General features: G+C 43.1%; 1 protein-coding gene across 1 annotated transcript; it reads left to right on the forward strand.

Moving 5' to 3' along the window:
- The first annotated feature begins 203 nt into the window (after positions 1-203).
- On the forward strand, positions 204-17,280 carry LOC106496871 (myosin heavy chain, skeletal muscle, adult). The gene is made up of 38 exons (XM_067308337.1): positions 204-407; positions 496-639; positions 733-889; positions 2,091-2,118; positions 2,217-2,328; positions 2,411-2,503; positions 3,272-3,335; positions 3,485-3,583; positions 3,687-3,790; positions 3,867-4,005; positions 5,212-5,330; positions 5,425-5,574; positions 6,286-6,456; positions 7,256-7,565; positions 7,659-7,741; positions 8,279-8,366; positions 8,455-8,572; positions 8,723-8,846; positions 8,932-9,068; positions 9,168-9,423; positions 10,542-10,784; positions 10,891-11,067; positions 11,153-11,298; positions 11,385-11,475; positions 11,564-11,953; positions 12,203-12,329; positions 12,433-12,551; positions 12,819-13,015; positions 13,407-13,590; positions 13,677-13,842; positions 14,014-14,138; positions 14,380-14,688; positions 14,825-15,028; positions 15,632-15,757; positions 15,852-16,022; positions 16,108-16,212; positions 16,355-16,450; positions 16,881-17,280. Exons 1-38 carry the CDS (start codon positions 204-206, stop codon positions 17,034-17,036), a joined length of 5,832 nt encoding a protein of 1,943 aa, XP_067164438.1. The 3' UTR covers positions 17,037-17,280.
- Positions 17,281-17,553: the final 273 nt, after the last annotated feature.

Here is a 17,553-nt window from a genome sequence, read left to right on the forward strand (position 1 = left end):
ACAGTACAATGCCTAATTACCTTGAATGGCTACAGCTTATTTCAAAGGTGATTTTGGTGCAGGGGACCTTCAACGCAACAAACTTCAAATAAACATTTTTCACATTTTCCCCGAAGGATAAAACATACTAATGAAGATACTAATATGGTATCTTTCTTTTCCCATATTGTCTTCTTCTAGAAAGCCCCTAATAAAGTGCAGCCATGTCTTCAGACTCTGAGATGGCTGTCTTTGGGGAGGCAGCTCCTTACCTCCGAAAGTCTGAAAAGGAGAGAATCGAGGCCCAGAACAGACCTTTCGATGCCAAGTCATCGGTCTTTGTGGTACATGCTAAGGAATCCTTTGTGAAAGGGACAATCCAGAGCAAAGAAGGAGGAAAGGTCACAGTCAAGAGTGAAGGTGGAGAGGTGAGTGAAAAATAAAGCTTAAGGACAAAACTTAGTTCCCACTCTGGGCTTTTAGCTGACACTTTTGGATCTCCCTTTTCCTTGTCAGACTCTGACCGTGAAGGAAGATCAAGTCTTCTCCATGAACCCTCCCAAGTATGACAAAATCGAGGACATGGCCATGATGACCCACCTCCATGAACCCGCTGTGCTGTATAACCTCAAAGAGCGTTATGCAGCCTGGATGATCTACGTAAGTACCAGCAGCAGTCCTCCTGCGACTAGCTAGGAAGAACTGCTACGCTAAGCCAAGCGAAAGCCAACTTGCTGTCTCCCTTCTTTACAGACCTACTCGGGTCTCTTCTGTGTCACTGTCAACCCCTACAAGTGGCTGCCGGTGTACAACCCGGAGGTGGTGTTGGCCTACCGAGGCAAAAAGCGCCAGGAGGCCCCTCCCCACATCTTCTCCATTTCTGACAACGCCTATCAGTTCATGTTAACTGGTGAGTGACTCTGTCTGTCTCAGAGGGATTGAAATTTTTTGAATGGATATCCTGTCCCAGGAATATGGTATGACTTTTTCAAAGCTTTCATCATTCCGATATGTACATATCATTGTGAGTTTTACTATCTTTACACCATTGTTTTTCTATTTTAAATGAAACACACCTCTACACTTTTTTTTTTTCCTATTTAGTCAGGCTGAAAGCATAGATTTTGAAACAGCAAAGAGAAATTGATAGACAAATTGAATCAGAAGAAAACATTCCCCTCCCTGCCCCATGTATAGACTTTTTGTTTGTTTTTGGAATTGATTAAAAGTAGTCCAAATTAACTCTGTAGTTCTTGGTATGTCAGTTACTCTTTATACTTGAGCCACCATACTGTCTTTTTTCCCTTTGGCTTCAGACAGGTTGTTGTCACAGTTTCCCAACAATCTTGGAAGCTGAAATGCTGGAGTCTTTTGTGAGGTCCCAGGATTTTGGATAAACCTCTCTGCTTTTCATTTTCTGCCCCTTCTACACTCATTTGCTCTTGAGAAAGTCATTTTCTCATATGTCTGTAAAGTAGAATTTGGTGAAAGGAAGTAAAAATTAGATGTTTACAAGCCACATGCCTTTTGGTAGTTTTGGGGAATCAGGTGAATATAACTCACCTATCTACTCTGGTGAAAACCTAATTGTCATTGAAGTGACACTGTGGAACATTTCCATTATGCTTTGAAAGAGTTTCTACTGTGATATGGAATGACTATTAAAACACTGATATTTGATTCTCTACCCTGACTTCTTTTTATTTTTCTCTTTCATCTTCGGGGGCAAGAGAACAGAGGATGACTAAATGTATCACTTGTGTTCTGTTTCTTTTTCGTTCTTTCTTAGATCTTTATATTCAAAAAACTTCAGCTGCCTAGGAAAGTTACAGGGATGCTACAGAGAAATAGTCAAAAGACAGATTAAAAAATAAAAATAAAACCCCTCCCAACAGACTTCACTGTTCTGTACTCAGCCGCAAAATGAAACAAAGGGATGAAAGCAGGAATTCCTTAATATATTTGAATTCTGTTAAAAACAATCAAAATTTTATAAAAATGGAAAAAAATGGCAATTCTTTTGATTCACCTTAAGCTACCTGACTACTTTTCACTCTTTCGTATTGTTTATTGAATATTAAGTAAGCCCTTTGTTTCTGTCTCTGTCACAGATCGCGAGAATCAGTCAATCCTGATCACGTACGTACATTGCCTGCTCGGGTTCCCGCTGGGCTGCTCTGTGCCAGGGGACCTGCTGCCTGACCATGCGTTCTCTGCTTCTCTCTCTGCCTTCACAGCGGAGAATCCGGTGCAGGGAAGACTGTGAACACAAAGCGTGTCATCCAGTACTTTGCAACAATTGCAGCTAGCGGGGATAAGAAGAAGGAGGAGCAGTCTGGCAAAATGCAGGTGAGGTAGGGGGGGCGGACTGAACACTTGGCCTGTAATTGCCACGTGGGTTAAATACTTAACAATACTTACCATGTTGCAGGGAACGCTTGAGGATCAAATCATCAGCGCCAACCCCCTGCTGGAGGCCTTTGGAAATGCCAAGACCGTGAGGAATGACAACTCTTCACGCTTTGTAAGTTGCTCAACCAAAAGGTTCCTGAACAATAATAAACAGAAGTGTGTGACAGTCATCTCTGTTCACTCTATCATTTCCTGTAGTTCAAGCTTAGGGTTTACAAGATCTTCAGATTTTGAAAACAATAATTCTATGAAACAAAATTAACTTGCTTTATATTGGGATGCAAATTTAAATAGCGGGTCACACATTCCTTCTCTGATAATGCATTTCAGTATGAAACAATGTTTTTGTTAACAATTATTATATATTTCTGTCCATTTATAACAGAAAGAAAGAAAGAGAGGGAGGGAGGGAGGAAGAAAGAAAAAGAAAGAAAGAAAGAAGGAGCTATCTGAATATCAGATCAATCTTTGCTTGATATGATATTTAATTAATCAGAAGTAAAATTGATTATTTGATACCAAGAGAGATTTAAGCAGTTGAACTGGTTAAATGGATATTCTCATATCATTCGGATGAATGCTTTCTGTATGCAGGATATAGTTAGAAGAGTATGGAATGAGATATAAATGTCCTAATGAAATCCACCCATTCCTTTCCATTTGTTCATTCAACATAAATGAAATATACAGCTGTGGCTCTGTTGCCTATTTTCATGGTCAAAAATGTAAAAGACTTTATCTTAATGGTAGTAATTTATCTGACTCTTAAGAAAATATCTCCTTTATAAAATCTTCTGCCCAGTAGAATAAATGGCAAAACTCGCCATTTCAGATACACTTTTTATGAAGTAAATTTTAAGACAATTTTCTTCCCTTAAAGGGCAAATTCATCAGAATTCACTTTGGTGCCACAGGAAAACTGGCTTCTGCTGATATTGAAACATGTAAGACACTTTCCTGAACTTTTCACAATCCATCCATCCAATATCTATTCACCCAGCCATCTATCCTGCCTTCCCTGCTTTTCTTTGTGTCTTCTCCCTACTTTCTCTTTTGCTGTTTCTTCATGTTTCTAATTATATTTTTCCCCTAGACTTGCTGGAGAAGTCCAGAGTCACTTTCCAGCTCAAGGCGGAAAGAAGCTACCACATATTTTATCAGATCATGTCCAACAAGAAGCCAGAGCTCATTGGTAGGAAGGATCACTAACTTTTTTGGAAGATCACTGAGCATCAGCTCACACTACTACCTGGTTGACTAAACTAATCCTGCATGATTCCTCTTCTTGCATTCAGACATGCTCCTTATTACAACCAACCCGTATGACTACCACTTTGTGAGTCAGGGTGAGATCACTGTTCCCAGCATCAATGACCAGGAAGAACTGATGGCTACAGATGTGAGTAACACTCATATACACTGTTTCTATTGTCATCTCTCCAGACAAAGCTTTTATTTTACTGTTTCTATTGCAGAGTGCCATTGATATCCTGGGCTTCACTGCTGATGAAAAAGTGGCCATTTACAAGCTGACAGGGGCTGTCATGCACTACGGGAACTTGAAGTTCAAGCAGAAACAACGAGAGGAGCAAGCAGAGCCAGATGGCACAGAAGGTATTAGCAAAGTCTGCTGTTCGTCTCTTAGTAGCAATAATTTTGTCTTTGGAGATGAAGGATGAGAAGACTTGAAATGTGTAAAGAGTGTTTAGGTGGAGCCAGCACAAAACCTCCAAGCAAAATATACCTTTTTTTTCAAATAGTACTTAGTCTTTATACTTCAAGTATAAATTGAACATGTGTCCATAGTTCTACCCTGGACATTTATCCAAAGCTTTGAATAATACAGCTTACTTGCTGTGCTCATTAGAATCCTGAGACCCACTGAGAAGAGAAAGATTTTCAGAAAATATTTTTGCAGTTGCTTTTTAAAGGAAACTGAGGCAACAAATTCAGTGTCACAACTTCTCTTTCATACACCACATATTAGGGATTTTGCCCAGGTAAAGGGGAACTTTTCTTCAACTTCTTTCTTTCTTTAGGAGACTAAAACCCATAAAAATCACCACATAGTTGAATTCTCTGACCATCAGTCTATAGGAAGCTAAGGTACACTAGTCTAATGAAGAAATCTGCTTCTCAGTTGACTACTTAATCAACCGAATGTTACATAAGAAGTGAACAGTGATGCATGATGTTTTAAAATGACTCACCTGGCCTACTTCTTCCAAAGAATTCTCTTAAATAGCTAACTTCAGGACTTGATTTTGGGTTTTGATCTTGAATGAATGAATATGCTTATGGTTTGTTTGAGTATAACAATAAATCTCCACAGAGGGGCAAATTTCAGAGACATATCTCTGCTGAGCATTTACTACCAGCCACACTGTGGTACCTCTAATTTCAGAAAGCCCTTTCTTTCAATGTTGTACCTGCTCCCAAAGTAATGTGCAGGGAGCCCAAGTACTTAAATACATATTTTGGAATACACTCAGGCAACCTTCCTGCTATCATTTTGGTGTTTTGGTGCCTGGGTGACAAACTTCAGCTTTCAGGAGGAATTTATAATAAATAATTTATTTCCAGATACTTATGGTGACATTTTTCAAATATAAAAATACCATTTAGGTGTCCTGCTGTGAAAAATTTTCAAAACAAAGATGAGTTTTGTTTTCATCACTGCCATACTTCCTCCAAGATTGAGTAAGCAGAATTTCATCACTAGACATTCAATGTTTCAATTGCTTTGGAAAGAGTTGCTCACTGAATATGCTCCATGTCTTCTTGACCTTGACTTTTTTATCTCATTGTCCCTGTACTTAGTTGCTGACAAGGCTGCCTACCTGATGGGTCTGAACTCAGCCGACCTGCTCAAGGCCCTGTGCTACCCCCGAGTCAAGGTCGGGAATGAATATGTGACCAAAGGTCAAACCGTGCAGCAGGTAAGAAACACCTTGTGTGACTGGGAACCTGTGGCTTGTATTCCTTACTGTCTTGCTACTTATTTTTCTTTTTCTCCTTTCTTCTTTGTTTTAGGTCAACAATGCAGTGGGTGCTCTGGCAAAGGCAGTCTATGAGAAGATGTTCTTGTGGATGGTTGTTCGCATCAACCAACAGCTGGATACCAAACAACCCAGACAGTACTTCATTGGTGTCCTGGACATTGCTGGCTTTGAGATCTTTGATGTAAGGAATATGGGTTTGAGAGCAGCTCTTGGAAAGGGAAATTAAAACATCAGAGGACTACCAAGTTATATTTTTCTGAAGATTTAACAGCTAATCATTTGCAATTTTCTGGAAAAAAAAAATCCTTCATTTTCTTTTGTAGCACAGAGCAAAATCCTCTGAGGCCTCCTTAGCACAAAGACAGAGTTAAGTTTTTTTGTGTAGAAGTATCAATTACAATTTTACATGCTGTAATATTTTAAGAGTTTGAGCTTAGTGCTAATTATATTAAAAAATAATTACAATCAGCTGATATAAGAGCTTTAGGAGTTGAACAGGGACTTGGACACCCAGTGACAAAAACATAATAGGCTGAAGATGTGGAAATTGTTTAATGGACCAAGAAATGAGTGAATAAATACTTGATCAGAGAGGACAAGTATTTGAAAATGAAGGTCAGGGCATCAAGTCATCATGTTGGCTGAACAAAGAAACTTCATAGTATCCTATGAATTTTAGAAGATTCACTGGGAATATCTGCTCTGGGAAAATTTTCTTCTTCTTTTAAATAGGCACTTCATTGGGGAGCTGCGTATAGGTCCTGCTATGATGCAGTGCTGATAATACAATTGTGTTTTAAGTAGGAAGGTGTATAGAAGGTTAAGAATGATCAAGAAAACCCTGGCAATTGTGCATCTTGACAATGGGTGTCTCTCTTTTTGCATTGAAAAGTTTAACAGCCTGGAGCAGCTGTGCATCAATTTCACCAATGAGAAACTGCAACAGTTCTTCAACCACCACATGTTTGTGCTGGAGCAGGAGGAATACAAGAAGGAAGGAATTGAATGGACATTCATTGACTTTGGGATGGACCTGGCTGCCTGCATTGAGCTCATTGAGAAGGTAAATTTCTAATTCAAAATGTCCTGTATTTCCAGGAACTTGTTACTGCTGAAGGAAAAAAGCTATTTAAAGGAAAAAAAAATCTCTTCCGTGGTTAGTTTCATACAATCAGCCTTAGTTACTGAAACATCTCTTAACCTGTGCTTTTGCTTATTAAACATTAGAGATATTACAGTCCACACATTACATATATTATAAGTCCACAAATGACTATGGAAGCAATTCCTCAAAAAATGTATCTGTATGAAAGATACTTGAGCCTGCTTTATTGAAGGACATTTTTTTCAGAAACATACATGAGTTCCCAATATAAAATGAACATTTTCATAAGATTCTGGAACAAAGTGATCTGGACAACAGATTTTTTTCTTGATGGTTCCTATTAAAATAACTATAGGCCAGTATAGCCTGTGCCTGTCTTTGAATGCAAGATAGTGAAAGAGATTTCCTGTAGTGCAGTAGAATTTAGGGATCTGGTTAAAAGTACTAAATTGTAGTAAATATACAATGGACACCATTGTGAAAGACATTTTAAAATATAATCACAGTTTTTCTCCCTGATTTTTTAATGTGGCTTTTGGCTTAAAAAAAAAAAATTTGTCTGAATCATAGCACCAAAATTAGAGTCAAACAGATGAATGTTAACTCCTTAAAACTCATTTTTTAGAAGGAAATGTTCTTCAGAACAAGGCTGCTGCTTTGTTTCTCAGCTTCCTGTCTTTTATTGTATTCCCCTTCTGACCAACTGATCAATATATTATCTTAGAGGCACTATCTTCTGTACTGTAATGTCTTCCAGCCCATGGGCATCTTCTCCATCCTGGAAGAGGAGTGCATGTTCCCCAAGGCAACTGACACCTCTTTCAAGAACAAGCTCTATGACCAGCATCTGGGCAAGTCCAGCAACTTCCAGAAGCCCAAGCCTGCCAAAGGCAAGGCTGAGGCCCACTTCTCCCTGGTGCACTATGCTGGCACGGTGGACTACAACATCACTGGTTGGCTTGAGAAGAACAAGGACCCGCTGAATGAAACTGTCATTGGGCTGTACCAGAAATCATCTGTGAAGACACTGGCCTTACTCTTTGCCTCCTATGGAGGAGCAGAAGCAGGCTAGTTTTCTAAAATTCATACATTCCCAAATTCATGATATATAAAGATGAACCAAAAAAAGCTAACATTAATTATTTTTTTTCTTTTTGCAGAGGCTAGTGGTGGTGGTGGTGGTGGTAAGAAGGGTGGTAAGAAGAAGGGTTCTTCTTTCCAGACTGTCTCAGCTCTTTTCCGGGTACAGTATGAATTTTATTATCTGTAAAGTGACATGAACATAATTTGGAATCTGAGCTATCTGAACTCTCATTATTCTCCTGACTTTGATTTTATGATGAACCAGTAATAAGTATAGAGTGAGCAGGAGATATTCATTCCCTTTTTCTCTTATTTTTCTGCTCAAATTTAGGATATGTTTCAACCATTCTTTAGCTAATCCCCTGAATCTCTTTCAAAAGAACACTTTTGTTCTATGTGAAAAAATTTTTTGAGAAGCTGGGACATTATGTAAGTATTAATCATAGGAAGGCTTATGCTAAAATTTTGATACGGTAGCATTTCGTTTCCAGACTAAGCTATAGAATTTTAAACTTTCGTTTAATAAGAATACATAAAAAACAAAGAAGCTTTGCTTAAATATAAATTTTGGATTTGATTGCTACTTTCTCCTAAGATTCTGTCTGTGTAAACTCATTATATTAGTATCCTGATATCTAGAGGTTGAGTATGCAGAAGTAAAATTTGTTAATCTAAACTGGTACATATGATCCCACAGGAGAACTTAAACAAGCTGATGACCAACCTGCGGAGCACTCACCCCCATTTTGTCCGTTGCATCATCCCAAATGAAACAAAAACACCTGGTAAGAAGCTCATGCACAAAGAGACGCGATACAGCCGTTACCCTCTGCCCTGGAACCTATGGTTTTCATTTGTGCTCTCAACTGCTAGGTGCCATGGAGCATGAACTAGTGCTGCACCAGCTGCGGTGTAATGGTGTGCTGGAAGGGATCAGAATCTGCAGGAAAGGATTCCCCAGCAGAGTCCTCTACGCAGACTTTAAACAGAGGTAAGAGAGCTCCACCTTTTGGCATCATTACAACCAATGTCAAGTACCTTGTAGGTTCAGTCTGGCTGGGCTCTATTGCCCAGAATAGACAGTAGCCACCATGCGCTGGTTGGGAAGAACAGCCATATCTTCCTCCTTCTCTTTTCACAGGTACAAGGTGCTTAATGCAAGTGCTATCCCAGAGGGACAGTTCATTGACAGCAAGAAGGCTTCTGAGAAGCTCCTTGGCTCCATTGACGTGGACCACACCCAGTACAAATTTGGTCACACCAAGGTACAATCACTCCTTGACTCACGTACTGTGGGTCTGTGCTTTGCACTACCTGACAGTGATGTGCTGCAATATTCCCTTTCTCAAGGTGTTCTTCAAAGCTGGGCTGCTGGGACTCCTGGAGGAGATGAGAGATGAGAAGCTGGCACAGCTCATCACTCGCACACAGGCCAGGTGCAGGGGCTTCCTGATGAGAGTGGAGTACCAGAGAATGGTGGAGAGGAGGTAGACATTTCTCAAATGCAAATAATACCTGGACTTTGGAGAAAGTGTCTACACCATTCACACCCAAAATATTCAATGTACATTCTAATTATGTTTCAGGGAGTCCATCTTCTGCATCCAGTACAATGTTCGTGCATTCATGAATGTCAAGCACTGGCCCTGGATGAAGCTGTTCTTCAAGATCAAGCCCTTGCTGAAGAGTGCAGAATCCGAGAAGGAGATGGCCAACATGAAGGAAGAGTTTGAGAAAACCAAGGAGGAGCTTGCGAAGTCTGAGGCAAAGAGGAAGGAGCTGGAGGAGAAAATGGTAAAGCTGATGCAGGAGAAAAATGATCTGCAGCTCCAAGTGCAAGCTGTGAGTATCATGAGTTTATTTTTTTATAGGGGAAAATGAGTGAATAAGATCTAACTCTTCTTTCTTAGAAGAGAACTCTCAAACTGCACCCTAACCTGCCTTGCAAAATACTCTAAGCTGAATTATATGTGACTACAAGTAAAATTCAGGCCACCTGCTTTGGGCCCTCAGTGTCACCATTGCAAAGCAGGGTTCAACTTGAGAATGACTTTTAAGCCTTACTCTTAGTGCCTACATGTACATGTGTCCATGTGAGCTTACAGTATAAGGTACCATTATAGTCACTGCAAAGTAAATACAGTTTATGAAGTGGGGACAGTGATTCAGTTGACCACTCTATTTTAATTCAGTTTCCTACATAAAAAGCTTACTGCCATTTCTTATGACGCAGGGTATCTCAGCTGTCCTCCTGCAGCTACTAATCCAGGAAGGCACAGTGCCCAGCATGTCTCATGACATAAGTGCCAGCCCTGTGTGTATGTCTCCAATGCCATTTAGCATCTCAAAATTACAGGCAACATTTAGGCAATGCCCTTGAGCTCCAAGTGTCTATTCAGAGTTAGGTGAATCTCGATAATGTCCACTGATTGTATTGACTAGGTATCCACTGATTAATGGGAGTTCAGATATCCAAATCTCCAAACAGGCACACTCATTTAGAGATGTGAAACTCAGTTACATTCTCAGTGTCTGCAAAGAAGGCCACTTATAACACATTAGAAAATCACCCATTAAATTTCAAACATATTTTCTCAACGATGGATGACCAAAGTGAGATTATTTACATTACAGAAACTCCAAATAATTTTGAAAATGGCACATTATAAAATACAATCATTTTCAAATGAACAATATCAACTACATCCACATAAACCAGTAACACACCTCAGATAAACATAATGGAGCTAGGCACAGTATCTGATGATGTGAAAGGTTGGAAAAAATAAAACTGAATGAAAACTCATTGTGAATTTGTAATGAGGTTGTGCAATAACCATTTCCCCAAAAGAAATCCCACGGGTCTTACTGTTGCACACATATTCTTTCAGCATAATATATCATGTTATATTCACTGCTAAAGCTGTAATTTTTCAAACAAAACTACATTTATCCAACAGGAAGCCGATGCTTTAGCTGATGCTGAGGAAAGATGTGACCAGCTGATCAAAACCAAAATCCAGCTCGAAGCTAAAGTTAAGGAAGTGACAGAAAGGGCGGAGGATGAGGAGGAAATCAATGCTGAGCTGACAGCCAAGAAGAGGAAACTGGAGGATGAATGCTCAGAGCTGAAGAAAGATATTGATGACCTGGAGTTAACACTGGCTAAGGTTGAGAAGGAAAAGCATGCCACCGAAAACAAGGTACAACAGAGAACTTGTCACTCACACTCCAGAAATCAATGCTGTGCTGGTACAGCACGTTTGTAGCTACTTCCTTTAATTACCGCCTGCTCCCTTCTTCTCACAGGTCAAAAACCTCACTGAGGAGATGGCAGCCCTGGACGAGACCATTGCCAAGCTGACAAAAGAGAAGAAAGCCCTCCAAGAGGCCCACCAGCAGACACTGGATGACCTGCAGGCAGAAGAGGACAAAGTCAATACGCTGACCAAAGCTAAAACCAAGCTGGAGCAGCAAGTGGATGATGTAAGCACATGTGCATGTGGGGAGATCAAAGCTGTTATAGAGTTAGAGCTGGCAGGCAGAGCATTCACGGCCTTCTTCTGTTTAGCTTGAAGGGTCCCTGGAGCAAGAGAAGAAACTGCGCATGGACCTTGAGAGAGCCAAGAGGAAACTCGAGGGTGACCTGAAGCTGGCTCATGATACCATAATGGATTTGGAAAATGATAAGCAGCAGCTGGATGAGAAACTGAAGAAGTAAGTGTGGTTGCGGGGCACCTTTGCACTGTTCAGGTGCACATACGTTTATTGTTGGACTCTAACACAGTTTGCTTTGCGCAAAGGAAAGACTTTGAAATCAGCCAGATCCAGAGCAAGATCGAGGATGAGCAAGCCCTGGGCATGCAATTACAGAAGAAGATCAAGGAGCTGCAGGCGAGTCTTTGTTCTGTCCCTTCCCTCATTCTGAAAGAGGTCGGGTAGGAGCAGGGCGTGGGTGTGAATGGTGCCTAATGTTCCCCAGGCCCGTATTGAGGAACTGGAGGAGGAAATCGAGGCCGAGCGGACCTCTCGGGCCAAAGCAGAGAAGCATCGGGCTGACCTCTCCAGGGAGCTAGAGGAGATCAGTGAGCGCCTGGAAGAAGCAGGGGGAGCTACGGCAGCTCAGATCGATATGAACAAGAAGCGTGAGGCAGAATTTCAGAAGATGCGCCGGGACCTCGAGGAGGCCACTCTGCAGCATGAAGCCACAGCTGCCGCCCTGCGGAAGAAGCATGCGGACAGCACGGCTGAGCTTGGGGAGCAAATCGACAACCTTCAGCGCGTCAAGCAGAAGCTGGAGAAGGAGAAGAGTGAGCTGAAGATGGAGATTGACGACTTGGCCAGCAACATGGAGTCCGTCTCCAAAGCCAAGGTACAAAAACACTAATCGAAAATAATTTGAAAATAAATTTTTTTTTATCATATCTTTTTAAAATATGGTCAGGTTACAGTATACCTCTCTGTCTCTAACTGTATTTCTAAGAACATAACCCCAGCAAGCAGTATGTAGCATGTAATAGGTAGCACGGGCCTTCTGGCCACACTTTGTCTTATGAGAATCCTGCTGGTAAGGAAAAGTCTGAGTATTAACGCTCTTTCATTCTTCATGTTGTACACATAGGCAAATTTAGAGAAGATGTGCCGCACTCTGGAAGACCAGCTGAGTGAGATTAAGACAAAGGAAGAGGAGCATCAGCGTATGATCAATGACCTCAACGCTCAAAGAGCTCGTCTACAGACAGAAACTGGTGAGAGAGCATCTCTGATGTGGAACAGGGATAGCATCCCAAAAAAAGTTCATTCTGGTCATAAATGGCAATTAACATATTTCTTTTCTATATACTTTCCCAGGTGAATATTCACGCCAGGTGGAGGAGAAAGATGCTCTGATTTCTCAACTGTCTAGAGGAAAGCAGGCATTTACTCAACAGATTGAGGAACTGAAGAGACACTTAGAGGAAGAAATAAAGGTGATGACTTTTCCTACAACTTTTCCTTGCAGCTGAAAGGATGCTTAATTTCACAGGGTCTATTTAGCACAAACCATGCTGGGAGTCCATTATTGCTGATGCAGCGAGAATATATAGTGGATTGTGCCTTCCAGCCTTAAATCTGTCATTTCACAGGTGTAAACATGTGCACTTTCTTTGTGGTCATATTTCAGTGTTAAATGCATACACTGCCAAAGATTTTCTAGGATGTACCCACTCCTTGTTCCAATTCATCTGTCCTCCCAGGCCAAAAATGCCCTGGCCCATGCCTTGCAATCCGCTCGCCATGACTGTGACTTGCTCCGGGAACAATATGAAGAGGAGCAGGAAGCCAAGGGTGAGCTGCAGCGCGCCCTGTCCAAGGCCAACAGTGAAGTGGCCCAGTGGAGAACCAAATATGAGACAGATGCCATTCAGCGCACGGAGGAGCTGGAGGAAGCCAAGTATATGGGGACTGTGGGGAAGGCTTGCAACAACTAACAAGGGATATCTTAAGAGACCACTGTGCTACTGTCAGGAAAAAAACAAGGCAGTGCTTTGGGGGAGGGAAATTAAATCGTGATGCATTTATTTTGGATATATCAAAAATGGAATGACATTTAGACAGAAAGGAGACACCAGCCATGCTTGGTGTGCACAGAGGGCAGAGGCATTGCTAGAGCATGGACACTGGACATGGGAATACAATGACTGCCTGGGAGAGGGCTTCCACTCTGTGTGCAGAGCAGCCATAGAGTGAAAAGGGCTAAGCCTGCTGTTGTGAAAAGCCCACTGGCTGCACAAAACTGCCTCCCGTTTGCTCCCTAACTGGGAGCTGTGCTTACTACTTCATAGGAAGAAGCTGGCACAGCGTCTGCAGGATGCAGAGGAACACGTCGAAGCTGTGAATGCCAAATGTGCTTCCCTGGAAAAGACAAAGCAGCGGCTGCAGAATGAAGTGGAGGACCTGATGATTGATGTGGAAAGATCAAACGCTGCCTGCGCAGCTCTGGACAAGAAGCAGAAGAATTTCGACAAGGTAACCTGGGCTCCAGCCTTGTGCTGTGGGGACAGAGCATCCCCTCATGGTTGCCATGTCCATACTCAGGCCCTGTTGCTCTTCAGATCCTGGCAGAGTGGAAGCAGAAGTATGAGGAAACGCAGGCTGAGCTGGAAGCCTCCCAGAAGGAGTCTCGCTCTCTCAGCACGGAGCTGTTTAAGATGAAGAATGCCTACGAGGAGTCCTTGGACCACCTGGAGACGCTGAAGCGGGAGAACAAGAACTTGCAGCGTAAGTCCCGGCCGCTCTGCTCCTCACAGGGCTTTCTTGCAAGCTTCTCTAGCCACCACACCAAATGGGTCTTTGCCCGCAGTGCTGCGAGGGTGCGTGTCACCTTCCTGTGGCAGGACATTTCTGCTGCTGCTCAGTGCCTGACCCTGCCATTTGTCTCTGTCCCTACAGAGGAGATTGCTGACCTGACGGAGCAGATTGCAGAGGGAGGAAAGGCCATTCATGAGCTGGAGAAAGTGAAGAAGCAGATTGAGCAGGAGAAATCTGAAATCCAGGCTGCTCTGGAGGAAGCCGAGGTAAATGGCCATAATCACTGGTTTCCAGTCCTGGAGTCCTCAGAAACAGTGTGAAAAATAATAGCTTGAGGCCGTAAGGCATATGATACTGCTTTCTCCCCGTTGAGTTTGAAGCTGCAGCCTCAGTTTCCACATCATACAGACAGAAATAGTGCCCATTTGTTGCACAAGTGCCAGTTTCAGAGAGAACAACATTAGGAAATACACTTTCATTAATACTGTGCTTTTTGTTCTTTTTCAGGCCTCCCTAGAACATGAGGAAGGGAAGATCCTGCGCCTCCAGCTGGAGCTCAACCAGGTCAAGTCTGAGATTGACCGGAAGATAGCAGAAAAAGATGAGGAAATCGACCAGCTGAAGAGAAACCATCTGCGAGTTGTGGAGTCCATGCAGAGCACGCTGGATGCAGAGATCAGGAGCAGGAATGAAGCGCTGAGGCTGAAGAAGAAGATGGAGGGAGACCTGAATGAAATGGAGATCCAGCTGAGCCATGCCAACCGCGTGGCTGCAGAGGCCCAAAAGAACCTGAGGAACACACAGGCAGTGCTGAAGGTATGTTAAGCCAAATATGTGCATGCAGGCATCTAGCTTGGGTAATACTGCACTGGCATTATAAGTACACAGATAATTGTAATTGTCATGGCCCATCAGTGATGCATTGCCTTAATTTCTGCTGCCTCTTTTACAGGATACCCAGATACACCTGGACGATGCTCTCAGGACGCAGGAGGACCTGAAGGAGCAGGTGGCCATGGTGGAGCGCAGAGCAAACCTGTTGCAGGCTGAAATTGAGGAGCTACGGGCAGCCCTGGAGCAGACGGAGCGGTCGAGGAAAGTGGCTGAGCAGGAACTGATGGATGCAAGCGAGAGAGTTCAACTTCTCCACACTCAGGTCAGATTCCTGTGTGAAAATACCTCGAACAGCCCCTGGTGGAGGTCACTGTTGTGTAAATAAGATACAATGAGAGACTGGTTCTTCAGAAGTTCATTGTCAAAGGCTAGTCTGGGGGGTTAAACAGACTTTCTCCAGGGATTAAAAAAAAAAAAAATACCACCTTAACTTTGCTTTGCATTTTCCTCATGATCATGACGGGAAGATTTAAATGCCTTGACCTTAATGATGACTCCCCCATTATGACTGCTTTCAAAATGCATCCTGTGAGACATAGGATTTTTCCTTTCCAGGAAAAGAAATTCTTCATCTATGTAAATTCTTTAGACTATCCCTTATGGTAAGAACCTTAACCTGAGCTGAAATTGTTACCCTTAGGCCAGGAATTGGATTAGAGCTCAATGAGCATGATTTCATTAAGAGGAGACAGAATTGCTTTTTAAAATATTTACAGCTCTCTATTGACTAGCTGTTTATAACCTGACAAGGTGACTCATGCGAAGGAGCATGCTGGCATTAGATATCTTGATAATAACCGTAAGTTTGAAGAGTGTTGCACTTTGGAGCTAAATGGGAAAAAAGGATATTCTTGTTGTTCAACAGAACACCAGTTTGATCAACACCAAGAAGAAGCTGGAAGTGGACATTTCCCAAATTCAGAGTGAAATGGAGGAGACAATCCAGGAAGCCCGCAATGCTGAAGAGAAGGCCAAGAAGGCCATCACAGATGTGAGTTGCGGGCTCCTTGCATTGCTAGTGGTGGATGGATTCTGCCCCAACATGTCTCCCCTCCCCAAACTGACACTGTTGCTTTGCTCTCCAGGCGGCCATGATGGCAGAAGAGCTGAAGAAGGAGCAGGACACCAGCGCCCACCTGGAGAGGATGAAGAAGAACTTGGACCAGACAGTGAAGGACCTGCAGCTCCGCCTGGATGAGGCTGAGCAGCTGGCCCTGAAAGGAGGCAAGAAGCAAATCCAGAAGCTGGAGGCCAGGGTGCGTAGGGCTGGTGTTTGTGCATCAGAGAGCACATGCCATGAGGCACCACTGGGGAATTCCAAGCATGACCTTCTCATTGCAGGTGCGGGAGCTGGAAGGGGAGGTTGATTCTGAGCAGAAGCGCAGTGCTGAAGCCGTGAAGGGTGTGCGCAAATACGAGAGGAGGGTGAAGGAGCTGACCTACCAGGTAAGGCAGGAGGCCTCTTTGTGCTGACACAGCCTCTTCCCAGGAAGTCAGAAATGTCTGCCCGTGATCCTGAAGGGGAATTGTTAATCTCATGCGGTGGGGAAACCAATGCACTCTCTTTCCTGCTTACCAACTGCACTAGTCTGAGGAAGACCGGAAGAATATTCTCCGGCTCCAGGACCTGGTGGACAAGCTGCAAATGAAAGTGAAATCCTACAAGAGACAAGCTGAGGAGGCTGTAAGTACTGCTCAAGCTGGGGTGAGAGTCACTTTCTGTAGGTTCAGCACAGCTGCTGAGGAGATGAATGTAAGAAACCTGGAAACTGCTATTGGTCAGCAGAGGAGGGCTTCAGGGTCTTTGCCATCCTCATAAAACCACTATGGTACTTGGGCACCAAACCAGTGAGAGAATAACTACAGAAATGTCAAGACCAAGTAAAAAAATCCCCCTTGCCAATGTGATACCTTGCTGTGGTGGGGTTCTAGGTAAGGGAGGATGAGGAGGTTTGTGTGAGGACTATCAGTAAGCATTGGTAGGTGGGGGATGGAGAGTGTAGGCTCTGCCCCTTCTCTAACAACTGCAGCTCCTTCAGTCCCAGTGGCAAGAGGACTGCAAACCCCTGCCCTGGGCTCTTCACCACCACCACCACCTCCCTCTCCCCCTACAGGAGGAGCTGTCCAATGTCAACCTCTCCAAATTCCGCAAGATCCAGCACGAGCTGGAGGAAGCCGAGGAGCGGGCTGACATTGCAGAGTCACAGGTCAACAAGCTCCGAGCCAAGAGCCGGGAGTTTCACAGCAAGAAGATCGAAGAGGAAGAGTGAAGATGTCAGGAGGCATCAAAGTGACGTGGGTAGTGCACAAAATGTGAAACCCTCTGTCACTTTCTTCTGTAATTAGTCTTTGTAACTGCCCTAATGTCTAGAGAATAAAGACTGTAGATTACTCTGCATACACAGGACGTGCAGTGGCTAGAATACTCTGCATGCATAGGATGCACAATGGCTTTGTTTGCTATACTTGAAATTCCACAGTTATGTGAGTTTGGGGCATTTTCAAATGAATAATTTTATTTCATTTCTGCACCTGGATAATAATACAGCTTTTATTACCCCCTTCCCCAGTATTTCTTGACCATATCCTATTACACTACTGAGTAGGGAATAACAGTAATTTAATTCCTCTAGTGGCAAGAGGAGAGGATCAGGTCAGAGGCAGAAGGGGTACCTTGTCTGTCCAGGCACAGTGCAGTGGGTAAAATTGCTTCTGCCTTGGGGAGTCTTCTTTCCAAAATGGTGTGGTACCTGGGGGCTGTCTCTTATCCAAGGGAAATGATCCTTC

This window comes from Apteryx mantelli, chromosome 19 (genome assembly GCF_036417845.1).
Source record: "Apteryx mantelli isolate bAptMan1 chromosome 19, bAptMan1.hap1, whole genome shotgun sequence".
Lineage (NCBI taxonomy): Eukaryota > Metazoa > Chordata > Aves > Apterygiformes > Apterygidae > Apteryx > Apteryx mantelli.